Source organism: Penicillium alfredii (assembly GCF_028826965.1).
Source record: "Penicillium alfredii strain IBT 34128 chromosome Unknown utg000004l_segment0_segment0, whole genome shotgun sequence".
NCBI lineage: Eukaryota > Fungi > Ascomycota > Eurotiomycetes > Eurotiales > Aspergillaceae > Penicillium > Penicillium alfredii.
In genome coordinates, this window is record NW_026622701.1 from 3,238,000 (window position 1) to 3,264,148 (window position 26,149).

The 26,149-nt window shown below is 52.7% G+C and overlaps 11 protein-coding genes across 11 annotated transcripts; 6 read left to right on the top strand and 5 right to left on the bottom strand.

Moving 5' to 3' along the window:
- Window positions 1-384: 384 nt before the first annotated feature.
- NUU61_002869 (uncharacterized protein) lies at window positions 385-1,419 on the bottom strand (the record flags this gene model as incomplete). The annotated part of the gene is made up of 2 exons (XM_056653451.1): window positions 385-1,154; window positions 1,200-1,419. The coding sequence occupies 2 exons, from the start codon at window positions 1,417-1,419 to the stop codon at window positions 385-387; spliced, it is 990 nt and encodes a 329-aa protein (XP_056514518.1).
- Window positions 1,420-4,923: 3,504 nt separating this feature from the next.
- NUU61_002870 (uncharacterized protein) lies at window positions 4,924-5,679 on the top strand (the record flags this gene model as incomplete). The annotated part of the gene is made up of 2 exons (XM_056653452.1): window positions 4,924-5,149; window positions 5,228-5,679. The coding sequence occupies 2 exons, from the start codon at window positions 4,924-4,926 to the stop codon at window positions 5,677-5,679; spliced, it is 678 nt and encodes a 225-aa protein (XP_056514519.1).
- A 157-nt stretch (window positions 5,680-5,836) lies between these two features.
- On the bottom strand, window positions 5,837-8,106 carry NUU61_002871 (biotin--[acetyl-CoA-carboxylase] ligase BPL1; the record flags this gene model as incomplete). The annotated part of the gene is made up of 4 exons (XM_056653453.1): window positions 5,837-6,336; window positions 6,405-6,676; window positions 6,725-7,291; window positions 7,343-8,106. The coding sequence occupies 4 exons, from the start codon at window positions 8,104-8,106 to the stop codon at window positions 5,837-5,839; spliced, it is 2,103 nt and encodes a 700-aa protein (XP_056514520.1).
- Window positions 8,107-8,891: 785 nt separating this feature from the next.
- On the top strand, window positions 8,892-9,904 carry NUU61_002872 (putative mitochondrial genome maintenance protein Mgm101; the record flags this gene model as incomplete). The annotated part of the gene is made up of 2 exons (XM_056653454.1): window positions 8,892-9,550; window positions 9,631-9,904. 2 exons carry the CDS (start codon window positions 8,892-8,894, stop codon window positions 9,902-9,904), a joined length of 933 nt encoding a protein of 310 aa, XP_056514521.1.
- Window positions 9,905-10,346: 442 nt separating this feature from the next.
- Window positions 10,347-13,530, bottom strand: NUU61_002873 (serine/threonine protein kinase; the record flags this gene model as incomplete). The annotated part of the gene is made up of 2 exons (XM_056653455.1): window positions 10,347-12,830; window positions 12,895-13,530. 2 exons carry the CDS (start codon window positions 13,528-13,530, stop codon window positions 10,347-10,349), a joined length of 3,120 nt encoding a protein of 1,039 aa, XP_056514522.1.
- Window positions 13,531-14,503: 973 nt separating this feature from the next.
- NUU61_002874 (phytanoyl-CoA dioxygenase family protein) lies at window positions 14,504-15,754 on the bottom strand (the record flags this gene model as incomplete). The annotated part of the gene is made up of 1 exon (XM_056653456.1): window positions 14,504-15,754. The coding sequence occupies one exon, from the start codon at window positions 15,752-15,754 to the stop codon at window positions 14,504-14,506; it is 1,251 nt and encodes a 416-aa protein (XP_056514523.1).
- A 556-nt stretch (window positions 15,755-16,310) lies between these two features.
- On the bottom strand, window positions 16,311-18,335 carry NUU61_002875 (uncharacterized protein; the record flags this gene model as incomplete). Its single annotated transcript, XM_056653457.1, has 4 exons — window positions 16,311-17,146; window positions 17,221-17,809; window positions 17,875-18,196; window positions 18,277-18,335. The coding sequence occupies 4 exons, from the start codon at window positions 18,333-18,335 to the stop codon at window positions 16,311-16,313; spliced, it is 1,806 nt and encodes a 601-aa protein (XP_056514524.1).
- Window positions 18,336-19,420: 1,085 nt separating this feature from the next.
- NUU61_002876 (RING-H2 finger protein) lies at window positions 19,421-21,256 on the top strand (the record flags this gene model as incomplete). Its single annotated transcript, XM_056653458.1, has 4 exons — window positions 19,421-19,621; window positions 19,686-20,088; window positions 20,143-20,683; window positions 20,749-21,256. 4 exons carry the CDS (start codon window positions 19,421-19,423, stop codon window positions 21,254-21,256), a joined length of 1,653 nt encoding a protein of 550 aa, XP_056514525.1.
- Window positions 21,257-21,904: 648 nt separating this feature from the next.
- NUU61_002877 (uncharacterized protein) lies at window positions 21,905-22,839 on the top strand (the record flags this gene model as incomplete). Its single annotated transcript, XM_056653459.1, has 2 exons — window positions 21,905-21,968; window positions 22,046-22,839. 2 exons carry the CDS (start codon window positions 21,905-21,907, stop codon window positions 22,837-22,839), a joined length of 858 nt encoding a protein of 285 aa, XP_056514526.1.
- A 47-nt stretch (window positions 22,840-22,886) lies between these two features.
- Window positions 22,887-23,204, top strand: NUU61_002878 (uncharacterized protein; the record flags this gene model as incomplete). Its single annotated transcript, XM_056653460.1, has 1 exon — window positions 22,887-23,204. One exon carries the CDS (start codon window positions 22,887-22,889, stop codon window positions 23,202-23,204), a length of 318 nt encoding a protein of 105 aa, XP_056514527.1.
- A 1,076-nt stretch (window positions 23,205-24,280) lies between these two features.
- Window positions 24,281-25,842, top strand: NUU61_002879 (aspartate aminotransferase; the record flags this gene model as incomplete). The annotated part of the gene is made up of 4 exons (XM_056653461.1): window positions 24,281-24,511; window positions 24,595-24,726; window positions 24,799-25,641; window positions 25,747-25,842. 4 exons carry the CDS (start codon window positions 24,281-24,283, stop codon window positions 25,840-25,842), a joined length of 1,302 nt encoding a protein of 433 aa, XP_056514528.1.
- Between the last annotated feature and the right edge of the window lie 307 nt (window positions 25,843-26,149).

Consider the following 26,149-nt stretch of genomic DNA (forward strand, 5'->3'; position numbering starts at 1 on the left):
TTCAAGATGTCTGTGAATTTGAATGAACTTGATAGGGAAGGATTTCTGGGATGACTGACACCTGGGGTTTCTCCGCTTGTCACTCCCGAGGTAAATCGGCTGCGAGTCGCCTACTGCGGTTACTCAGTCCCACTGCAAGGCATCTTCATCAACAATCTCTATGAATTACGTGCTTGTTCCGATAATCCTGATCTGGACGAAACAGAAACGAGCTGTGCAGCAAAGCAAAAGCAGTGCTCTTGAGCAGTGTGCGCCAAATTAGTATATCTATATCATATCGGGTAACTTTTTATTGTATCTTTTATGGTGTTCCTCATCTTTCTACTCGCTCAGCCTTGTAGCCTAGCCTCGGCATCAACAAGAGCTAAGTGGTTTTTTTTTGTTCTACGATGAATTCCAGCTCCGCTCAAAGTCCAGTAAACACCATTTAGCCATCCATTCCGACCTCAGGACCTCCTCAGCGGTAGGTCGGTCTTCCGGCCGGAACGTGAGCATTCGCCGCATCAAGTCCAGAATCGCAATCGATTCCTCGCTCCAATATTCACCAACCTGGCGCACTCGTCGATGATTTTGGATACCTTCTTCAAAGGCCTGCTCTATCGGAGGCCACACATAACGACCCTTGGTTGGGCGCCCGTCAGCGTGAAAGAATTCGCTTCTTTCGGGCCATTGCTCCCACCAGTCTCGGGGCAAAGGGCCCAAAATATCAATTTGCTGAGAAGCTAGTTCATCTGACGAATAGTGTTCGCTGCTGAAGATAGCTTTCATGCCGAGGATCTCCCAGATAGATTTGGCGAGACTCCAAATGTCTGCTGAGAATAAGAGCGGAGCTTGCGGGGCAAAGAGGGCTTCTGGAGGTCGCGCTGCTAGTGGCGTATGGCAATCTTCACTCCGACGAGGTTCTGAGGTCGGATTAAAGGACTCGCCAAAGTCGCTCAAAAGCACATGAGTGTCATCGAGCGTAAATTCTTCTGCAATTTTGCCCAAATAGAGTGGAACTACTGCCTTCGCTGGAATATTGGAAGGGGGTGGGCTTCGATCTCGTTTGGTGATTTGTACAGTGTCTGGATCACCATACAACTCGTAGAATTCGTCGATTGAGAGCTGATCAATTGCAAAGTGGAGCTTGACTAGAGTGTTGCGAATATAAACATCTAGACAAGATATCTCAATGTAAGCCATAGACACTCAGAGTATACCGAGATATACTTCCCGCGACAAAACTCTATGAAGATAACCCCGTGACTGGATGTATGCAATAGCTAGTGTGAGACTGTAAGAGAGTGCCCGAGTGACTTCGAGGGGAAAGAGATGATTGAAGGAAACTTCTTTGAGGTTGCATTGTACTGGGATCATTGTATAGCACTGGTGTGTTCCGTTTAGGCCAATGACTTCGAATTCGTCTAGGGGAAATGGCATTGTGTCGCGTCTGAGACGTAAGACTGATGACGATGATTGGTGTTCAAAAAGTGCTCGAAAAATTTTCGTTTCGTTCAAAGACGAATCTGCAATGCCAACTTTAACGGCGACATGGCGCTTGGACCAAGTGTCCTGAGCGAGCCATACAGTCGAGTAGCCCCCCATAATCTAGTTTATCGACAATGCGGTATCGACCGCGTAGTATGTCGCCAATCATGTGTACTTTTCCAGTGTCTCCACGCCATCAATCCAATTGTACTTGAAGCAAGGCTCCTTAGTATCATGACTCTGCAACATGGCGTATGAGGAAAAACAAGATGGCTGCAAACGAGATATGAGCGTCTTATGGAAATACAAAATGTATATCCGATGGAATCTCGTCCAGAATAAAGGATTAGTCCGAAATGCCTTCAGGTCACAGCTCATGGTCGGGGGAGCTGTGGATGACATTCGATGGTTGCTCAGGGACGAAGCATCGCTAAGACCAAGTAAGATGTCACGTGAGATAATGGTAACATTTATTGTCGTATTTAGCCTCAGGCTCCAAACATAAGTTAATCGAAAAATTGCTTAAACGGCTTCCAAATACGCCGTTGATATGGTGAAGTTGCATCGAGTGGTTCCCTGGACCAAGAGCTTGAGTCCTCCCATTCCCTGTTCGTTTTCGGTACTCCATGAGATTTTGAGGTTGGCCATACAAAGGTACAATGCAGGGGCCAACAGCATGTGGGGAACGAAGTATAACTTTTCTCACTGTTTTCAAGGGGAGGCTAGGAACTAGGTATACCTAGCTACAATCACTGAAGCGAGGTTGACATCAATCTCATTTTTTTTTTCATAAATTCAAGAGAGCGAATGACCTGGATGACATGAGTGTATACTCAAAGGAGAGGCCCCGGGGGCGATTTGAAGGTGTAGGTCGGGTAGGCTTCAGAGAATACGTCAAGGTAAATTCGTTCAAAGACCAAATATCAAAATCGTGATAAAGAACTGAATAATGATTGAGGTATAACGAACAATCAATCCAACACTGACACGAGCTTTCCTCCACTCAACTCAGCCCCCGTAACTATCACAGATTTCCCAGTGGGTCATAATCGCCCCAAAAAGCGCTTTGACATTTATCCGTCGAAAATAAATGTTTTTAACTGCCCGATTTGCCCTAGCAACATGATGTGGCTGGGGTATTGGTTCAGAGAAGCGATATTCGATCAACGAAATACAGTTATTGAGCAGCTCTAGCCTCAAGCATAATAACCAGAATACAAGAAACTGCCTACCAGCAGGTTTCTTGTGGGGCAAGGCTACTCCATGATCGTCATCATAGATGCGATAATGGGTTTAGCGGGACACTCTCTTTCTCACCCTCGCTCCTGAAGGATATACTTAGGGCCAAAGGGGGCGGAACAAGATTTAAATCGTTGCCCCATAGCCAAAGCACCTGGGGAAATGACTATCACAACGCCCTGGAACATTTGAATTCCTCTTTATGACTTCGACGCTTCCTGATATAGGCGTTTTCATGCTTGAAGCGCTTCTCTCATTTGTACAATGAAACGACCTCTCCTGTTACTACTACTGCTTCTGTCTTTCCAATCATTGGCGTCGGCTGATCCTTTCGATTTTTTCGATTTTCCCGACGTGTCCGATAGTTTTTATTTCTCTGATGCCCCCGAAACCTCCGACGCATCTTTCCTTTCTCCGCGCGATGGATCCAATCGAATGAGGATTCACTCCTCCTGCGGCAACCTAAAGAAGTCTCATGAATACAACCGGGGTTTTATGACAGACGCATATGGTGGCGCCCTCGATTTCTCCACCAAAGTGACAAACCGCCTTGAATGGTTTGTGAACGCAGATAAAAAAGCCAAAGCAGATTCAATGTACCGCGTGATGGAAAAAGGGTTGGATGCCATGTTTGGGCTCACTCGCAGCACGAGGCTCACTAGCAGCACGAAGTCGTTCAAAAGACGCACAGAGGATATATTAAGTGAGCCTTCATAGGGGAGATACTTCTCTTTCTCCCCCGCCCCCTTTCCTTCCTCTACGTAAAAGGCACTGGGCTGATTTGTTTGTTTCAAATTTCATTTGTGAGCAATTAGATACGTTTAAGGGCTTCTCGGATGCTTTGCGTTCGGACATCTTGGTTTATTGCGACGCCAGCTTTGCGAATGCCACCCACAAAGGCAAAAGCTATGAGCAAGACACAGGGAAGAAGCTGACCACTGAGCCTGCTTATAAAATGATGTGGATTCCTGGCAGCCATGAATGGGGGTGGGTGCCTGATCCACCCTGCCCGTCGGGAGAACGATTAGGAGTCTGCTTCTTTACGTGGAATCCGCAAATTATCCTCCTCTGCAAGAGCGAGATAAACAAACCATATTTCCAAGCCCTTCTGGAGCCTATCTGGCTTAACGGTGAAACGGATATGAATCATTTGCTGATGTCTTGGACTGGAATATTGTCGCATGAGACTTTGCATAGCAGACAAGCCGGTGAATGTATGTCTTGCGTCCTCCTTTATGCTAAAACTGCCCTTTAACAGGCTAATGTTTTTTCATAGTGAAGGATCTTAGAACCGAGTGGAGGGGCAAAACAGTAGAGGCATACGAGTACCTGCCAACAAAAGCCCTTGCTGCTAGGGACATAAATAAGGCTCGTAAAAATGTCAATAACCACTTATTTTTTGGGCTTGGTGAGTGATAATGGTTCTTTTCTTGAAATGCTACCATTACTAACGATTTATAGGAGTGTATATGGCAATGCATGGTTGGACAGTTTCTTGGGCTAATGGTGCTATGCGTTTAGAAAACTGCTGAAAGCGTACATAGATAGATACCTATGATGTCCACGATTCACCGGCTTAACGGATGTAATTGCTTGATCTTTTGCCTGTCATACCCCTTATCTTATTATTGTATTTCTCATTGCTCACTTCCTTGAAGCTTCGGCCAAACAAGAGACCTTTCTCTAATACCGCCCTATCCTGGCAAGGCTATGGGAGTGAAGGATATAGAACATTATTAGTTGTAATAAAACCGCATGGACAGTTTTCCACATTAAGCCTTACCGATGAATAAATATGTAGACTCTGGATGGGGGTCAGTTAGGTGAGAGTGTAAATTAGCCAGCCACACGATATAGATGATCTTGTTTGAGTGTGGGCTTGGATATATTTATTCACCTGCAATATTGTCTTCTATCCAAACTATTTCTCAAGTTAGCCTCCACAGATATGGATCTAACTAGCATGACCTTTCATATCAGGCTTTAATTGGGACTGATCTATCCGCCCAGAACTCAACAGAAAAAGGATTCAAGTGATCACCATTCATAGCGCTTAGCAGGCCAAAATTAGAAAGAAAGAAAAACATTTCCGTAGGCCTATGATCACTAGAACTTGAACCTAGTCAGTTCTCCGAGCAAGACCACGCCAGCAAGAATAAATTATCTCGAGAAACTATCTCCCGTTGAAAAACACATCTATCACTCATCCACTTCACCATGAGGGAATCCACGCCAAATCTTGCCGAACTCCCGAAAGAGCCAAAATTCATACCAAAGAGCGAGCTCGAGGACTTGTCGCAAGAGATCGGCCAGGAGAAAGGATACTACCGAATTCGAAGTGGCAACCGCGTGTATCACTTGACAATTGATTGCGATGTTTACGATGAAGACACCATGGGTATCCCATTTCTATTGATCCCACGTCTCCCAGCACTCCCCGAGGGTACATGGACAAGCATGAAGATTTTTCGTGGCGAGAATGGCATCCCCGTTCCAAGAATGTCAAACGAATAGCTACCAGGTATTGAGCCGGTATGGCATCCCCAATGTGTGGATGTTCTTTCTTTACGAAAACCCAAGCGCTATCGATCGGGTGTCCACGAAGTATTGTTCAATAGCGGCCCTGCATTTGCCAACATCGCCTGCTGGGCCCATGAGATCCCGCGACTGGGAAACGAGACCTACGTTTACCAGCTGCTTGCTGAGCAAGACACCCGCGATGAAATCTCTCCCATTGCTCCCGGGTTTCTGGCACACCTCACAGAGAATGGTTGCGTGATGGGATTTTTGATGGAGGAGGTTGAGGGGCGGTTTGCGTCTATCGATGACCTGGCTGCGTGCGAGAGGGCTCTAGGTCGCTTTCATGGCGATGTCAATCGGTATAATTTTCTGGTTGATCGTGCTAGTGGCGAGGTCCGCTTGCTTGATTTTAAACAGACAAGGATATTTGATCCTGAGAAGGCAGCGCAATAGATGGCCAGTCTGGCGCTGGAATTGTCCGAAGACACCAAGAGAGGTGCACCTGGTATTATAAATATACAAGTAGGGGGTTACAGCGGGAGAGAGATGTGCGTTGATATTTCGTTGAGAATACATCATATGCTCTATATGTCCTAAGTAGAGACCCGCGTTAAATTTTTCGCTTTACCAGCCCGCGGAAGAAGTCGAAGCTATTGCTGTCACTCTGCAACTGCCACACTCGCCCTGTAGGCCGGTCATTCCACCCCAGCTCCTCAGCCAGCAACAGGCCATAGTCGCGCGTAATACCCTGGATACGGGCGCGCACGCCGCCCTCTTCTTCGAGTGTCACGATCTGGTGCATGTGGAGCCAGTCCTCGTAGTACATGCCCTCGAAGCCGCGGTCAAAGCCCGTGCGCAGGAACCGGGTATACAAATCCTCAAAGGTTGTCAGGATGCGCGCCAGCAACTTTTCAAGAAGTACGGGTGCAGCACCGGGAGTGGCATAGCGTGCTGCTAGAGTGGTGAGAGCAGTTGTCGGAGATGCGTTTGTGGCGTTGATGCCGATGCCGACGACGGAGATGTACTCGTTTGCCATGAAGTGAGAGTTGATCAGGATCCCGCAGATCTTGGTGTAGCGTTTCTGCTCTTGGTCGTCGGGGTCCAACGCATCTGCAAGAATGTGTAAGCAATGTGCGGTAACTCATAATATCAATATCAATGGGTCAACTCCCACGCACAAATGTCGTTCGGCCACTTCAGCTTGACCGGAATCTTCTCGTAGCCCTTGGCATAGCTCTTGATGCCCTTCACTACAGCCATCGCCGATAAATACTGAATGAACACCACTGGAGCCGACTGGATCTTCTCGACTGGATGTCGCACCACTGTAGAGAAGATTAGTGCACCAGACGGTGACACCCAGACGTTAGATCCTCTCCCGCGGCCGGCAACCTGGATGGTGGCCGTGGCCGTGAAGCCGTGTGGTAGGCGACGCAGGAGTTGTGTGTTCCTAAACAGTCAGCGATGGCAAAATTCAACCGACAGCGGTAGGGCTTACTTCTCCAGAATGGTGTTGGTGCTGGTCACTACCTCGCCGTACAAGAGATTAGAACCAAATTCCGACGAACCTTCCCGGGATTTAGACTGATACTGTCGGAGGTTGGCATAGAATGCATGGTGGTTGAAGTATGGGGTCAGCTTTGAAGAGGGCAGGTCATCATGAATAACAAGACGTTTGACAATAGCTTTATAGTCGATGATTCCTTCGCTAGGCTCCGAAGATTCCCCAGGCAATGAGTCCTCCAAATCGCTCAGGTTCCATGCACCAGGTCGTTCAATACGGAAGGTATCGTTCTCATCTTTGAGATACTCGTTTTGCCCTTCCTGCGTGAATGACTCGCCTAGCGAGGACAGAATCTCCAAAGGGCGCTCGGCGTCGACTCCAGAAAGATGCAGAGACGACAGCGAAGGCACCGAAGCAGTGTCTTGTGCGACCTGCAGACCGAGTTTCAGAAGACAGGCTTTCAGAAAATCCGTGCGTTCTTTGTCGTCGGCAGCCAGAGCATCAACTAGCTCTGCAAACTCAGGCCCACCGGCTTTCCGGTCGAGATTCACGGCTGCAAATCTAGGTAGAGTCAGTCAGACTGCTGTCAGTCCATGCACAACTCATACATACTCCGGATGTGGCCCCGTCAGAATTGCAGCCCCGTCGCCCACTTTGCAGTAGACAACAGCGGCCTGCCCTTCCCCCGGGTCGACATTGAGCTTCTCACTATAGTTTGCCAGCACCTCGACTCCTCGATCGGCAAACGAGGGCGCATCGACAAAGACCCCGCCGCCATTGTAGTACGAGCGAAAGTTCGTGGGTATCGAGCCCTGATTCAAGGCATCCTTGGTGACATCCAGCGCGGCAGCCCGAGACCCGGCTTCACTGTGGTAAACAAAACCGGGGAACGCGCCGCCGCGACAAGTGCCAGGGAAAAACGCGAGTTCCCGATCACCAATGACCTCCATTGTCTTGTCCCCAACCTCGAACTCGCAGCGCTTGCATCCATAATAGCCTCCAGCACAGAACCCTAGGTAGCGGCCGCCGCGGCGCACGAATTGGGCGATGCGCCGGTTGCCCGCACCGTTGAGCGTGCGGCCATAGCCCAGGTCAGCACCGCCGGGGATAACCAGCAGGGCGCACGTGGTGGTCCACGGCTCCTTGAGGAGCATGTCGCCCGTCACGGGGATGACGGCATAGTAGGGGGCGAGCAGCCGGCGCAGAGTGTAGAGACAGTGTCGCACCGAGTCGACGGTGGTTCCGTTTCCTGTGGCGAAATCGTCGGTCAGAAAACGGCTGAGTTGCCAGGCGGAGTAGGTGAGCGAACCGGAGTACACGAGGACATTGAGCTTCTTGCCCGTTGTATTGGCATTGTTGCCTGTCGGCGTGGCCATGGTGGGTTGGTCAAGGGAGAAAATCGTCCGGGGTCGGAGGGCCGATAAGATAAAAAATTCCGAGGCAAACCGCGTTGTTCCATTTCTCCTTCCGTCATACTTCTAGCCATGTCGAACAACGCTGAGCAGTCTCGCACAGTGCCAGAGGATGATGATGAGCCTGATGAGTGGTAATTGGCCTGTTTTGCCCGTATTTGTATGAGCTTGGAGGTGCTGACTCGAAATGATAGGGACAAGCGCATCTTCAGCACCGGCTGCGCAGGTGAGTTCTAGAGTTCTGATACTCGGAGAACGCCGTTCTGATGTGCTGTAGTTGAGCAAGATAAAATGAACGACTGCTATTTTACCAAGAAGGACTGGCGCGCATGCAAGAAGGAGGTAGGTGGACTTGCTATTTGTTTGAGACGACGCGACTTGGAGCCACTCGAAGCTCTTATCCTCTCTCCATCTGACTACACCCAAAGCATGACTGTGCTGAATGCTTCCGAGGACATTTCACGTTTGAAGACTGACTACTAGCATAGATGGAAGCCTTCCGCGAGTGTTGGAAGCGGCAGGGCAACAACCAGCGAACACAGACAAAGGATGCATGAGGTTTCCTTGTAGAGGAAGACCGCATTTGAAACCAATTTTATTAGCTGGATGCTATATAGTCCAATCTCATCTCAATGGCCATGGGCATCTCATACCCCAATTGAGTACTTGTACATGTTAATATCACGTGATTCATACACCCAATGACTTCACAGCTGCTTTTCTCCGTCCAAACGACATCCCATCTCACCATGGCCGCTCCACTCCGATGCCGCCCCTGGCGCGCAGCTGAAGTACTTCAGCATGCAGCAACAGCAACCCGCTCATCTCAAGCTCCGCGCGCTCGGGTGATTCCCAGAACCGAGCTTGCGCAGCCCATCACCAAACGAGGAATAAGCTACACCGCGACACGGCAACAGACCAACGGCAGCAACAACAACTACAGCAGGGCCCAATCGACAACGATTCCAACCCCGAAACCCGCTACGCCACCCCCAGCCCCAAGAACCACCACGACCACAACACCTACAACAGCACCCTCCAACGACAACCGAGCCACTGCACCAACCCCAAGCCGACCGACAACAGACAATATCTCCAAAAGCGGGCTGGCCGACAAACCCCTCGAGCTGGAAGTCTCGCCCGAAGAGAAGATCGATTGGACGCGCTCGTTCCACGGACTGTCGGCAGCGCCGTTCCCCAAAGAAGCAGCAGACATCCTGCTGGCGGAGCTGGATCCCGCCGAAGTCGAGATCAAGCCCGACGGCATCGTCTACTTGCCGGAGATCAAGTACCGACGGATTCTGAACCGCGCGTTTGGGCCTGGCGCTTGGGGGCTTGTGCCGCGCGGGGAGAGTATCGTGACGCCCAAGGCTGTGACGCGGGAGTATGCTCTTGTTTGTAACGGGCGGTGAGTTGAATTGAGCTATTTTGTTTCTATTTTGTTTCTATCCTTTTTTTCCGTGGAATGCTAATCATAATGCTGAATAGGTTGGTCTCCGTCGCCCGCGGCGAACAAGACTACTTCTCCCCCGACGGCATCCCCACCGCCACCGAGGGCTGCCGCTCCAACGCGCTGGTGCGCTGCTGCAAGGATCTGGGCATTGCCAGCGAGCTGTGGGATCCACGCTGGATCCGCCGCTTCAAGGCCAAGTACACGCGGGATGTATTTGTCGAGCACGTCGTGAACAAGAAGAAGTCCAAGATCTGGGTGCGCAAGGACGATGAGGTGACGTATCCGTGGAAGGAGACGGGGAGTCGATAGATAGATGGATTGTGCTTGAATCTGCTCTTTTTTCTTGTATGATACTCTGTCGGATTGTTTTGTTCTTGAGATCTATGAAAGAGCCAGTGACAATCGCTAGATATTTGACTAATAATTGCATCTCAGCTCGATTGGCTTGTATGACTTTGGTAGATCATTATTGAAAAACTAAGCAAGACAACCTCGGTATAAATTCAATTAACCCAGTCTTCATATTGGAGAAAAGAACCACATCATTCAACAAATGAATATTGGTACAAAGCAAAAGACAAAAAAATCCCCCCCCAGTCGGCGCCACCACAATTTCAACATAGATCATATCATCTATCGACATTCCCACAGCAATTAATATATCAACAACACCAAAAAGGAAACCCAAATTCTTTTGTTTAAAACAACGACACAAAGCCTCAAATCCACTCAAAAACCAATACAATCAACCTTAATGCTCCGCATAAGGTTTCCTGCTAAGATCCCTCCGAAGAGCCTTCGCTAGGAACGATGAGCGACGATTCACAGCCTCGGACTGCGGCGGCGATGTCGGGCCCGGAGCCGGAGCAGTAGCGGCAGGGGCCGGGGCGGGCGGCGGCGGTGGGGAGTGCAGCGAAGATGGCGAGACGGGGTCATAGCGATCGTGGAAATCGTAGTTGCTGCTGGCGGTGATGCCGGAGATGGGCGGGCCGGAGTCGAAGCGGTGGTTGCGCATGGGGGTGTGCTCGGCGCTGACGCCGGTTACGTGGACGGGATCGTAGGCGTTGGCGGGCGAGTAGGTGTTGTAGGCGGCCGGATTCGGGGAGACGATGCCCTGGTTGTTGCTGTTGTTGTTGTTGTAGGGGAGTTGAGGTGCCTGTGCCTGGGATTGGGGCTGAGATAGAGGCCGGGGCTCGTAGCGGGCGCTACCGCGGGAGGGAGGAGTCGGCGCGCCGAGGATCGGGACGTCGCTGGTTGACGGGGTCAGGCCTGAGTGCACGGGGGACAGGGGCGATGGCGCGGGCAGGGACGGGACGCCATGCTCATTGTATGAGGTGCGTGTGCCTTCTTTTCGCCGGCCCGTCGACAGGCCGCGCGAGGGGGCGTTGGTGTTGTCTCCGGCGCCGCCTCCCTGTGCGTTGGGCTGCTGGCCTTGGGTGGAGTTAGTCGCGGTGCGGTAGAGACCCTGTTCGCGCTCGTCGCGAGTAGCATCAACTGTTGGCGCGCGCGAGTTGAGCTGCTCAGCGTATGCGGCTTCCCGCTGGGATTGCGCCGCGGCGCCAGATCCGCGCTGGTACACAGATCCAGATCGGCCGTGGTCAAAGCCTGTCGATTGGGCCGAGTTGGGGGTGGTCGAGTCGATTTTCATCATGCCTCCGGTTGCCGCAGCGGCAGCGGCAGTCAGTCCCATCTGTCCAGAGTCGTCGTTCCGGGATGAGGGTTGGTCGGCGCCTCTGCCCTGGGTGGACTTGCGGTTGCCAGTGAACTTTGTGTCGGCATTATCGCCGTTGTCGTCGCCATCATCGTCATCAGACTTGGTTTCCTCTTCGGCGGCAACACCCGGAGCCCGCATCGGGATCTTCCGCACGGCCAGCACAAGCGCACACATGAACTTGGACCTGCGCGACGCGCGAACCGTCTCGTTGGACCAGTTGGACTTGTGGCGAATGTCGACGCGCAGCTCGAGCTTGTCCATGTCGCCGACGCCAACGACTTCAATGTCAATGTTTTCCTGGAAGTCACGGCAGTTGTCCTTGTCACGGACGAAACGCTCCATCTCCTCGCGCAACATCTGGATGTCGGCGAAGGTGGTGTCGAAGCTGACCGGGACCGTCAGCTGCTCATGCATGGCATTGGCCCGAGTGAAGTTGTCGATCCAGAGACTGTTCAGAATGTTGTTGGGCACTTGGGTGATCCGGTGGTCGGTGACGCTGCGGAACACAGTGAAAAGCAGCGAGATGCGTTCCACAATGTAGGATTTGTCGCTGATGTCCACGCGGTCACCGATATCGAAGGGGTGCTTGGAGAACAGAAAGATGCAAGATCCCAGCACTTCTTGAGCGGTGGTTGCGAAGACGAAACTCAGCGAAAGGAACGTGGTTGCTCCAGCGGCAATAACAGTGCCAAATCCACTGGTGACGAAGGAGATGAAAACCAGAACAGCAATGATGAAGGCAACACCAAGAAGTAGGTTGTCCAGCACATGGATAGCCTGGTCGACGTCATGCATGCTGTGGTTCAGGGACTTCCTCATGCGACCAAACTCAGTGATGGCCAGGATCGTCTCATCCAAGCTGATATCGCCATTCCCGTCCTTGTCCAGAGAAGCAAAGCACTCCTCAGCCTCGGCCTCATGGTCGGGACCAAGCACTTCGACAATGTCCTCCAGATACAGAGCCTCGCGGCCCTCGACAACAAATGACATCCAGATACGGCGCGCCAGCGCCTCAGAGCACCGCTTGCGCTCCAGCGCCTGGACCACGACCGAGTGCGTTGCATTCGGGTTGAACACTTGCTTGCCGGTCAGCTCAGAGGCCACATTCCCGAATGCTGCAGTGACTTTGTCGCCAATGCGGCCGACGTTGTGCCCGACCTGGCGCATCATCCGCAACGGCATGGTAGAGCCGCGCTTGCCGCCCTTCTGGCCACCTTGGGCCAAGAGCGAATCGAAGATAATGGCATCCTCATCACGGAACTCGGGGCAATACGCGGGAAACATATTCCGGGAGGCTTCGAAGAGCAGGCCGACCAGGTAAACGTTGCGCTTGGACTCTTTGATCTTGGTGTCGAACTGCTTGCGGTGGTAGCTGATCGAAATGAGCTGGACGATGGCTTTCTCGCCAAGCAGGATCAGGCTGCACACAAGCAGCGCGAACAGAATGTTCTTGATACTCTTCTCCCAGGACTTGACGTCGGTGTCATTGTTCTCTTTCTTTCCAGGGGTCAAGGTCATAATCTGTAATTCATTAGCCATTGCCCGTTCACATCGAATATTGACAATCTCGGACGGCTAGACATACCGGAAGAAACGTGACTAACGAAATAACCGACCACAGCACCAGGCTGATGGGCGTTTCCAGGGCGCGCAAAATAAGCGCATACTTGCGCGTGCCAGAGCTGACAATCCCACAGAGAAACTGAAAGACATAAGGCAGAAAATGAGCAAAGATCTTAGCGACCCACAAGCTCAGCCAGACGACCTCGATCCACGCAAAGAACCAGTAGATATGAACGCCGCCGATACGGGCCTCCTTGGCAGCCGTCGCACCGACAATGATCGGAATCGCAATCAGCACGGCGATCGGAGTGACATAGATGAGGTAGCGAGTGACGATGGAGAAATTCAGAATAGCCTGGTAGATGCGGCCCATGCGGTTCAGCGTGCCGTCCTCGGGCGACTCGGCAGGTTTGCCCATCGCCTCGGTGATGGTGTTGTCGGAAGCAGAGGTGTCTTCACGGCGACGGCGGCGGCGGCCGGGGCCTCGCGTCGTGACCAGGCCGGCCTTCTCGCTGACAATGGTCTCGTCGGGGGTTTGGTTGTGCGAGCTCCATTTGCGGGCGTCTGAGGAGGAGAGGTTGCCGCCTCGACTGGGAGCGTCATTCAAGGGAATGTCAATGATCACGTCGTGGGGATTCCCCATCCCGTCGGCCGGCATGTCGGGGATTTGCTCGAATCGGTGCGTTGTTGTCAATCGGCTGGGTACGAACCCCGGACGACCTCCCATGGCCGCGGGTGCGGGAGCCGCCCTCTTTTATAGGTTTATCTTTTTTTTTTTGGCAGCTGTAGATCGGGAGGGCTTGTCTCTCCCCTTGAGCGTCCGTGGTTGGCTCGGCTGAGGCCCCTCCTGGTGGAGAAGGAGGAAACCCCTAACGGTTCCTTTCGTGTTTCTTTCTTTTTCCCCCTCTTCGTCGCCAGGTACCAATAACACGTCCAATGATTGTGTCTTTTCCCTGTCCGTGCCACTGATGAGCCGTGTCGCTAGTGACTCTGGCTCTGGGACCAGTTTTCGTGGGTTGGTGGGTGCCGATCGACTGTGCTGGCGTTAGCTCTCGGTGGAGACGGTGATCGGCAAATGCCCGAGGGGTCTATGGACAATTGGAGAATCAGGAATCAGGAATCAGGAATTGCGAATTGAATGAACGACAGTGGGATGCTCGGAGATATACGAAGTACAAAAAAGAAAAGGAAAGAGAGGGAGCACAGGGAGAAAAAGTTGAAACGACCGGCCACAAGAATGAGGACGCTATGTTTCACCGCGTCTGTTGGGGGGGAGCAAGAAAAATGTGAGCAGCGTGGAATCCACGATCCCTTCTACATTCTACAGCCCTGGGAAGATGGCATTCTGCTCATGTCAGTCTCCAATCTCTGCAATACAGCTACCTATGTATATATGGATATACACAGCTACAATCGAATTGCCATCGTGTCTCACCAATGTCCTCGGTCCTCGCCGTAACTTCTGACATCCCATGGATACAGGTCCACCCGTCTCCACCGGTGGTTATTAGTGATGCGCCAATCGCGTCGTCCGATCACAATGACTAGCGAGATCTTGAAGGGGCAACTGCTAGCGTCGATACAAAAATGCCTGGGAATCCTCCAGGGCCCCATCGGGGGCAACTCCTTAATTACGGCCGCGAGTCCTGATGCATCTGCTGCAGCGCGGCGACCACCTCAGCGCGACTCCACCCGGTCTCGAGTCCTCGAACAACAATATCCTGCTCACTCTCGGGGGCCATGCCACTCGGTGCAGGAGTTCGACGGTCCAGATTCGTTGGGAATGGATACCCTTCCGCGACAGCTTGAATGAACGCCCTGATCTCGCGCGCCGCGAGTGACGACCGCACAGGGTCAAGGTCAGGGTCCGCCAGCTGTTTCCCAGCGGCGTGGTACCGCTGCACCAGCAGCTCCCAGCAGCGGTCGACCAGAGGCACCGAATCCACCATCTCCATGGGCTTCCCGAAGGCACTGCTCACCTGCAGGAGATTGGCGACTCGTCGGAATCCCCCCGCAGCCGCGTCCATCTCGTTGGCACCGGCGGCATGGAACAACGCCGGGTTAAAGAAGACACCATCGCCCAGACGCAACGGCAGCGCGACGTAGTGATCCTGGAAGAAGGCGCGAAACTCAGGGCGTCGGTACGCCAGATACCCCGGGTCGTATCTCTGGCTGAAGGGCAGGAAACGAGTAGGTCCGCTGGCGACGGGCATCTCGGTGTGGGCGACGGCTCCCTGCAGCGTCAGGAACTGGGATGCCAGCTGCGTGGGCGCCGGGAACCGCGCGCAGCCATCCGCCTCCTGGAACCCCAGGTGGTAGTCGCGATGACTCTCCTGGGCCGCACCGCCCGGATGCACGGCGTTCACTTGGGCCGTGACTCGATACCCCGGGCCCAGCCAGCTGGCACAGACGGCCGCCAGCCAGGGGTTGGCATAGTAGTCCACGAAGGAGGCCGGGTCGTCCAGCGCGTGCTTGGAGAAGGCATTCCAGATGCGGTCGTTGCTCCCGCTGGCGGCGAAGTGGTCGCCTTTGGAGGAAGTCGACTGCTGTCGCTCCTTGGCTATGATCCGATCAAAGGCCTCGTTGGTGGCCGAGAGCACGTCGCCATACCGCGCGGGAGCGTACATGTCTCGCAGCACGTAGACTCCGGGCCCCTTGTGGAGGATGTGGTGCCATTCATCCTGCAGGTGCGAGATGGTCTCAGCCGTCACGGTGTGTGCCTCCAGGGCTGTGATGTCGTAGATGGGGACATTGTGCTCGACCGCGCAAGCGAGCGGATAGACGGATGGGTCTACCGTGCGCGAGCAAATCTGTTGAAACTCGGCGAGCTGCGGAGACTCTGGATCGTAGAGTCGCGAGGTAACCACCGAATGGCCATTCATGGTGTTATGGATCTATATACATGAGTGTGGGTGGTTGAACATGACCGTCCTTTTAAATATGTGTCGGGCGGAAACCAATCTCCATCTGCTCCCCGCATTATTCACTGCCGAGTTCAGACCCGCCTTGACGTCGCCATCGCCATGGTTTTTGTCTTCTTTTTCCTTCTCTTCGTTTTTGCTCACGGAAAATGGTTCCCGACACATTCACACAGCAAGTTCATCTAGCCCCAAGGGTATCACAGCGTTCAGGCAGTATCGTACAGATCTACTAGGCACAGCTGAATCAGGACATGGCCATTCCAGGACGCCGACAGAAACAAATAGCACAAGCGAACGCCAGGAAAACACATTCGAGGTATCGAGTCAACACGCCATGCACAAAAGTAATCAAATCAGAGAAAAAGCAAAATATCTTCAGTACCAGATCCCTTAAATCCAATCCATATCCAAATATCCCAGACGTGTACATTCATGCTCGAATCAATCGTCATTTCAGGCCCGAGTAAATACCAAAATAAGGGAGATTCGTACAAACGGGGGGGGGGCGCCATCTGGCTCATGCATTCATCATCACCACGCCGAGGTCCGAAGTGAGGACCGGGTCAGACGCGGACTGGTCTGTCTGGTTGGACTCGGTCAGGGTAAGGTGGTTTTCCGACATCGTATCCACCAGTGCACTGGGCCTTCCGGCAACAGTAAAGAGCACCTTGAATAAAGCCACTGGGCCCTGGTTGTCATCCGCCTGCGGCTGGTGCCGAGTGTGTGTGAGCAGAACACGAAGCAAATCGCGAAGCCCAGCATCCGTGGATGCGTCCTCGATTGTGTCAAGGCCATCGATCGCACATATGAGCAGGGGTGGCGAGAAATGTAGGAGCGTGTCCACCAGCGACAGGGCCGCTTTCCAGCTGGAAATGGTTCCATCTAGCTGACGGAATCGCTCTGCACTCAGGTCCAGCAGGGAGTCGCTGTCCACCACAGGAGGAAGACAATCGATCAATTGCCGGATAATGCTGTATGTGAGGGCGATTAATCCTTGTTCATGCGGATTCAGTCCTGGGGTTGTTTGAGCAGGGAGCGCGCAGAAGTGGGATACAACTGGGAGTCGAGCCTGGCGGGCGAAGGAGGCATAGCAGGTGGAGATTAGGGCCACGGGGCTGGGAAAGACGGTGGATTGAGACCCGCCCACTGCCAGAGCTTGAGACCTCGTGCTGGTGACCCATTGCCGTAAAGACGTGATCACACTATTCTCGGCGATCACTTGGATATCCGGTTCCAGGTCGGCAATCTGATCGTCACTGTCGAAGAAAGCCTGGAGGTGCTTGGACGCACTTTGCAGCTCCAGACGGGCGAGGCGGCGCTTGGACCCCCGGGACCATTCAAACTGAGAGGTGACTGGAACAGAGTTAGTTTGTTTTTTTATTGCGCGGCGGGCTGCAGGTGGATTGATTTTTTTTTTGGCTCCATACCAAGGTCTGGGGCGGCCGTCGTTATACAGACAATGCCGCTGCTCTGCTCGCTGATTGGCTGGAGTTGCTGGCTGACGGAATTCAGCATCTGGGTCAATAGCTGGTCCCGAACTTGTCGAATTCGATCGCGCTCCTCGGCATCCTGTTGGATCTCCCAAATGAGGCGGCGGGTGATGGTATTCTGGGCGGCGATTCGGCGATCCGTGCCCTGGCGCCCGACTTGACTCAGTTGAGACTCTTCCCAGAGCACTTGCGGGCTGGACGAGGGTTCGGGCTGATTGTCTTCGTCCATTGCCATGTCGGTTTGCCCGGGGAGAGCCCGAGCCTGGCGATGGATTTGGAAGATGAGGTGGTGGAACTCGGCATAGACATCCTGGCAGTGGCCCTTCAAGAGCTGGCACGTCGACTGTCGCACATACCAATCCATAAACTCAGTCAGAAAGAAAAAGGTGAGCGTGTAGATTTTCGCAATGGGCTCGACTGCATTCCGATGGGAGAGGCGGCTGTCGTCTGGGACACTCAGGGCACTATGGATATTCAGTAACGCCGTGACCAAGCCTTCCATCACTCTCGGGTAGTTTGAGGAAGCCTAGAAGTCCGACAACCACCAGGTTAGCCAACTGGTACCCCTATCGAGCAGGGACCTGTACCGACCTTGATCACCGACTGGAGAACCCCGAAGAAGAGGGGGGTATAGTAGCGGTCGGATAGTGGCAAGGCAGAGAGCAAGGCCACATGGGTATCGATGGTCGGGAGGAGTTGATCACAGAGAGACATGGAGTGACCGAAGACGCGTTGTCTCGGGCGGGACACCCACCATGTCTGGATGTTGCGCACGAGAGCCAGAACATCCTGGGCGGTTGCTGGGCGATTTTCCCATTCCACTTGATCTTCCGGAAGTAAATATCCGATGAACCGTTTCCATGCCTGGGCCAGTTCATTGCGTTCGATGTCCAGTTCCGCAATCACGGGGGTGCTAACGGGGGGTGAGATGAAAGTGAGAAACCAAGAAGCGAGACCACTTTACCGACTCGGGGGGAAACCAGTTACACTTACGACGAGATGGGCTTGACATCAAAGCGCCCTCCCCAGTTTGGGAGACGATCCGAGGACATATTGGACAAGAAGTGATTAGGGACTCAGGGCTATCATGGCAGGCTGGTGGAGTTGCAGAGTGGAGTGCCGATCGGAGAAGAGATGGAGAGAAGGTAGAGATTTTTTTTTTCTTTTCTTTTTTTTTTATTTATTATTATTGCAGGGTGGCCTGAGGGGGATTCGCATTTAGTGTCGTTTTGTTCTCGCTTTTCCTCTCTCTTTTTTTTTTCTTTTTTTCTTTTCTTTTTTGTTCCACAGTCGATGAGAGCCTCGACCTTTGGGGGGATCCACTGGGAGTCAACGGACAGATAGGTGAATAGGTAATAGTATGGAGAGTATTATATGTAAGAATATTACTTTAATCTTAAGAGTGTAGAAGTGTAAGAGTATAGAGTAAAGAGTATAGATTCTACAAAACATGAGGTAGAGTATAGAATCTCCAGACTATAAAATAAGTGCGGACTCGATATCCTGTGACCCGGGTTACTTTCTCTTTTTCTCTTTTCTGCTTCACTTCCCTTTGCCACTGCGGATCATCGATCGGGGAAGTTGGCCCCTTCAGATCATTCACAGCCATCAACCTGATGTAAGTCACGTCACAGTTCTTGGAAATACCTCGGGCGCAGTCCGTACCCGAGGGTTCGGGGACAATGTGATATCAACCATTGCGATCATCGAACCATCCCCGCAACTCCCGTGGGAAGAAAAAAAAAAAAAAAGAACAATCTGATTATGTCCAGACTCTCTTTGAAGAATCATGATCATCAATCTCAAGAATTGTCTCTGCCAGAATTGGCTCTGCCAATCCCTGCCAATCCCCATGGAGGCCTCGAGGTCGTCATCGTCATCAGATCGCCCTTCTCCACGGGGGATCCATACTGCGATCGGCCTTAGTGCTCCCCTCATCTTCCTTGTTTCCCATTTTTTTCTTCTTCTGCCCTGCTCCACTCCCCTCCACTTCCTTTTCTCGTTTTTCCCCTTTTTTTTTCTTTTTCTTTGCTTCTCCCAGGGCGCTTCTCGACCTCCAAATCTTGCCCTGACTAATGATCCGCAAGAACCCCCACACATCCCAACTCCGCCGCCTCCCGGCTATTCGCTCTCGGGCATGGAGTTCTCACTCCTTTTCCTCTTCCTGTTCCTTTTCTCCCCTGTCCACGGTCTCACGGTCCTCCCATCCAACAACACCCACGACCTGGACTGGTCGCAATCGGTGCGGTTTCGTCTCCAGGCTTCCGGCCCGTTGAACGGCCTCTCGCTTGCCCCGTGGTCCAAGTCCCTCGCCCAGTTTACTCAGAGTCAACTCAGGGTCCCGTCCCCCATCCCTAATTTGCTTCGTCAATGGACCATTCTCGCTAATTGGGATCATATAGACCTTTAAAGTCCGTGGCAATCTCACCAAGGTCGATCCCGCCGATTCCGTTGACCTCCATAATTCCCAGATTGCCTGCATTATCTGCGATCCTGAGGACTATCCGGGCGAGGTCACGGTTGACGAGACCGTCAATAACGTCATCCAAAGCCAGCAGGCCTCGGCAATTCTGCTGTATAGTGCCTCGTCGGGCCACTGCAACTTCTCGGCGGATGACCAGACCACAGCTCGGTATCCCAACATCTTCACCTTTGTGGGATCGAATGCCACTTCGGCCCTGCAGCACACCTTCAGTGACTCGGACAGTGATTCTGTAACCATTGTCTCTGCCATGTCTTTCATGTCAGGCTCGTCCGGCGCGGATACCGGGGATAGCGGGGGTTCCAGCAACGGTCCCAATACGGGTGAGTTTTTCGTCTTCATTGGAGCCACGGGCTCGCTCGGTTAACATTTATCAGCCATGATCATCCTCTATAGTATCACGGGAATCATCACGGCTTTGTTTTTGGGCATCATCATCACGGGCGCTCTCCGCGCCCACCGCCATCCCGAACGGTATGGGCCCCGCCGCGTCGCAGGACGACCTCGGCAAAGTCGAGCGAGAGGGATAGCTCGAGCCATGCTAGATACGCTCCCAATCGTCAAATATGGCGACAACAACGATGGCGTCGACCCCGCCAAACGGGACATCGAGATGTCCATAGGTCCCGAAGATCCAGCCCGCGATCATTCGCCGCCTCGTTCGGAGAGCGTCACTGGTCAAACTACTCCCCGGGAAACTGAATTGCCAAGCAAAGTAGTAACCGAGAATCATACTACCACGGCCGCCTCTGAATCTCGACCCGAGCCAGTTCCTGATGCAGGCAACTTTTCCTGTCCAATCTGTACGGATGACTTCACTAAGGGCCAGGACCTGCGGGTTCTGCCCTGCAACCACCAGTTCCATCCCGACTGCATTGATCCCTGGCTTGTTAACGTCTCGGGGACCTGTCCTCTCTGGTATGTTTATCGACCCGTTACCGCAGGATTGCGCATGCAGAGAATCTGGCTAACTCCCGCACTAGTCGTATCGATCTTAACCCTCCCAAGTCTGAGGAAAATGCCGAACCCGGCGAGAATGGCGAGCATGGCGAGCATACTGAGGAGACGCAGCCAGACAGCACGGCCACTCCGGCAACTGATGCACAGACTGGGCCTCACCGCCGCTTGACCAACTACTTGCATGGTTCTCTGAACGCGCGGCGGATGCGTGATGCTTCCGTTGAAGAGCGCCTGGCTGCGATCCGCCGCGTGCGCGCCGAGATTCGAGATGACGCTGTGACGGGCGACGATGCGACACGGCCCAGCCGTACTCGCCTCACGACGCGACTCCGGGACCGATTCCGGATCCGCACTCGTGCCCATGGCGTGGAAGAGCCTAGCACCGATGGCGAAAACACCCCAATCCCTCCGGCGGCTTCGACACCGGCTCCCACCACTGCACCAGCATCCAATGAGGGCGAGAGCACTCCAACTACTCCGGCTGCCCCCGCTGCAACTCATACGGCTGGACCGCCGGCATCAAATACCTAAGATCCTTTTCTTTTCTTTTCTTTTGAACTGCCATTTACGACCAGATGATTTTTAACTCTTGAAGCGAGGGCGAGGCCCTGCACGGCGTTGGGATTGATTCATGACACGATTTTCTTTTCTTTTTTTTTTGGATCTCTTTGTGGATATGTTGGCATTGGCGTTTTGTACAAGGAAAAGAGACTGTATTTTCTTCTCTGTGACCTATTATCTTTTGTTGCATATACAAGATGTGTATAGTTGAGGTATAGGGTTGTAGACACATATCATTCCGATCATTCCATGTACTCCCTTAACCTGTTTCCAGCTGTAATCGCTGTGCTGTTCCGTCCATTTCTGCGCCCTGGATTTGGACCGAATCTTGGCGAGGCAACTCATATTCTTCCACGAACGAATCAGCTAAAAACTCACGCTTGGCAGGCATCCGATGACTTCACTGGCGTTGGGGCGGTTGGGGGCTGAAACCCCCGGATCACCGGTAGGCCCCGAGTATGTAACGTGGGGTATCCATTGTCTTGTTCACAGGCTGAGGTTCTTTTGAACCGGCTGTTATCGAATATCGGGTGTTTATTTTGTTCAATTTTGTGTTTAGGTATTTGCTAAGTGACTACAAGACGCTCATACTACACACTATCCACCCGGCCCCGAGTGATGCATTTGTTGTGCGCTAGTATCCTACTGAGCCCTCTGCTCATAGACCTGACCAGAGCCGATTGTAAGTAACACACACGCTCTCTCAGGCCGCTGCGCCCAATACCAACCAACAACCTGACTTTTGAAATCGATGACAAGACTGCCAGAATGCCGGAGTATCAGTATCAACCCAGTCCCAAGCCAACCACTACAAAGCATGCAAAACCTTCCCCGGCAGCATCGCCATCGACCCCAACTTCCAGGGCTCGATCAACCTCGACGGCATCGAAGAGATCCAGGGTTCACTGACCTGCGGCGACGGCGAAGACGAAACCGCCCTCAAATCGAAGAACGGGAGCATCCCCGCAATCTCCTCGTCCACACTACGAACAATAGGCCGCAGCTTCCGACTCAGCGGCCTCACCTCGCTCGACAAGCTCCACTTCCCGGCCCTGCGCAGCGTCGGCGAGATCCAATGGGCGCAGCTGCCGAATCTGCACGGGTTCGATCTGGGCGCCGGGCTCGACAGGGTCGGCAATGTTAGTGTCATGTACACGGGGCTCGGCGATGTCGCGGGGCTGGGGACTAGGTCTGTGGATGGGTGGGCGCTTGTCGGGAATGAGAACTTGGCTCGGGCAGATCTTGCTGCTCTGACGACGTATAAGTCGTTTCGCGTTGATGGCAATAGTCCGCGCTTGGCGGTGGATCTCTCGGGCGTGACGGCGGCCGGTGAGTCTCGGTTTGCGGCGCTGAAGAGCGTGAATCTGTCGTCGTTGGAGACTACTACCGGGGATCTTGCGCTCCGGCGTGTCTTTTCGTCTACTATGGCTTTCCCGGCTCTGCGCCGGGCTTCGGGTATCAGTCTGCAAATATACCAGGGGATGTCGGTTCATTTCCCGTCTCTGCGGACGGTCCATGGGGATTTTGTGGTCAGCGGCAATGTCACAAAGTAGGTTGTTTCTTGCTGTATAGCTGCTGCATTATATTGTCCTCGACTAACATGATCCCTTGCAGCATCACCATACCAGCACTGGAAGGTGTAGACGGCAGTCTCGAAGTAACCAGCGACGCCAATATCAACTGCTCCATCTTCGAAGATATCAAGATCTCGCGATCTGCATCCTGCAAAAGCAACGGCAAGGCCACCAAACTCGACAGTGCTTCTGGTTACTCGAATGCTGAACCCACGGCTTCAGTGGGCAATCCTGCTTCCATGACTTTTGCTCCCGACAAGGACAATTCGGGGGTCCGGCCTGGGCTGGAATGGGGGGGAAGGATGGGTATTCCGCTGCTGGCGGCGGTTGTCCTTACTTTGTAAGTGCATGGTATTGCAGAAGATTGCCTGCTGGTGTTAGTTTTGATGTTTACTTTTCTTTTTTATTAGCGAGTTGTTGTATGGAAGTATGTGTTATGATGGGATGAGAGTATGTAAATTGCTGGATTTTAGTACCTTGATCAATCGGATATATTATTTCTATATTTACAGAAGAATTAGCATGCATTCGATGTTACAATATATATGCAGCAGTAGTTGACCAGACATCTTGGCCAGTCTCTGCATATACATAGCATACAGTGTACAGTGTACAGTATACATCAACGGGTAAAACCCCAATCGCCTTGGGGTCAAGAATTAGCCGGGGAAAACGGTTGGAGTCGGACCAAGTCCGTTCGAATCTGCGGAGTCCCAAGATCGTCGTGTACCTGACTGTTTTCTCCTCATGTGGAGAAGGAAAAGAAATGAAAAAAAAAGTGTACTCCGCATGAAACGGGGAGTATATTAGGGTATTGTTGGGAATAATCTATTAGGATCATGCAATCTTGCGGTACATCAATGCCCAGCCACTACTTCCTACTAACAGGCTAAAGGAAGCAAGGATACGGTCGGAACACCTTACGATATCGTCCAGGGCATTCCAGAATGGCTCCACTTTGCGCCTTTTTTGTGTACTTTGTATGACACACGGGATTCAGTCGGCGTGGGCAGCCTGTCGGAGAACAGGATGAGTTGGGGTCTGGTTCTGAATTCTGTGTTTATTATTATATTATTACTATTGTTCAATTTTCGAGGAAAAGTCCAGGAGAATCATACAAAATCAACAAGATATACATACAAGGTAAAGTAATGTAGTTTCATGTGAATCGCGAAGACACACGGAGCTCCTCGGCTGCGATGGCCGAGGTATGAATTCACATCATATAAAAAGGGAATAACAAGACTCAGTTTATATATTCTAAGATCTATCTCATATCTAATATTACTTTCACCCAACTCTCACTGGCCTGCATCCTGATTCCCACCGGGCTCCACCCCCTCATTCCTCCATCCGGTGAACGCAAGCAGCAAGTTTTGAAATTCCGGGGTCTTCCCAGGTTTTATTTATATAACTCGCCATGTCCCCCTCTTCCGCCCGCGACCGCCTCGCCTCCCTTTCATCACATATCATGGCTTCCTCCAGCTCGTCTGTCTTTACGGCGGCCACGGTCGCCGCGGCCCCCGAAGACCCGCTGTTTGGCTTGATGAAGGCCTATCGCGAAGACCCCTCTGATAAGAAGGTTGATCTGGGCATTGGCGCCTACCGGGATAACAACGCGAAGCCTTGGATTCTGCCTGTTGTCAAGAAGGTATACAATCACCCAGCGTGTCCCTTTTCTCTTTTGTTCTTATACATTCTATTTATTATTTCCCTTCAAGGCTAACTCCTCAGGCTGATAACGCCATCCACAATGACCCCAATCTCAACCACGAATACCTCTCCATCGGCGGTCTGGCCGAGTTCACGGCGGCAGCGCAGAAGCTGATCGCGGGCGGCGACAGCCCTGCCATTCAAGAGAAGCGGGTATGTTCTTGATTTCTGGCGCCACGCGTTATGTTTCTCTGATGTAGTTTTGGTCTGACACTCTCTGAACAGGTCTGCTCCCTGCAAACCATCTCCGGAACAGGCGCCGTCCACCTGGGCGGCCTCTTCCTAGCCAAGTTCCACCCCCAGAAGCCCACCATCTACGTCTCGAACCCAACCTGGGCCAACCACAACCAGATCTTCACCAATGTCGGTCTCAAACTCGCCCAGTACCCGTACTTCTCCGCGCAGACGAAGGGGCTCGACATCGACGGCATGCTCCAGACGCTCCGAACCGCACCAACGGGATCCGTAATTGTGCTCCACGCCTGCGCGCACAACCCAACAGGCGTCGACCCGACGCAAGAACAGTGGCGCCAGATCGCGGCCGTGATGCGCGAACGCCAACACTTCCCCTTCTTCGACACTGCCTACCAGGGCTTCGCATCAGGCGATCTGGCCCGCGACGCCTGGGCCATCCGCTACTTCATCGCGCAAGGGTTCGAGCTGTGCGTCGCGCAGTCGTTCGCCAAGAACTTTGGATTGTACGGCGAGCGCACCGGCGCGTTCCATTTCGTGTCGGCGCCCGGTCCCGACGCCGCCACCGCCTCGTCCCACATCGCGAGCCAGCTGGCTATCCTGCAGCGCTCCGAGATCTCGAATCCGCCTGCGTACGGCGCCCGCATTGCCGGCCGCGTCCTCAATGACCCCGCTCTCTTTGCGGAGTGGGAGGTCGACTTGCGTACGATGAGTGGCCGGATCCAGGAGATGCGGACGGGTCTGCGCGAGCGTCTTGAGGCCCGCGGGACGCCCGGTTCGTGGGACCATATCACGTCTCAGATTGGCATGTTTAGTTTTACGGGCTTGACGGAGGGCCAGGTTAAGATCTTGCGTGACAAGTGGCATGTGTATATGGTATGTCCTCTCCTCTTTTTTTTTTTTTTTTTTTTTTTTATCCATTCATTTCCCTTTCTCCCTCCCCCTCCCTCTGTCCATTCAATGCTAATAATAATTTAACAGACTAAGAACGGCCGCATCTCCATGGCAGGCCTCAACACAAATAACCTGGACTACTTCGCCGAGGCAGTCGACAGCGTCGTCCGCGAGACCTCATAGGCTCTGGAGGTCTATGGGTCTATTTCTGTGTCGTTCAACCAACATGGACCGGGCGTTTTTCTTTCTCTTTTTCTTTCTCTTCTTCACTCTTTGTCCTTTTAAAACATTGTGTATCATTTTTCTCTCCCCACGGCTGTCATGAATGAATTTTTGAGGATCCCCGGACTAGTTCTCCAGAGCTATTCCGGGTAGACTAGTGGACTCTTCTGTGTAGATCATAGCATTGGATGCAATTTATCATCGAGTTATTATACCTCATACTAAATCATAAGAGGGAGTCACTTGAGTGCATGTTTTTCATAAGCTG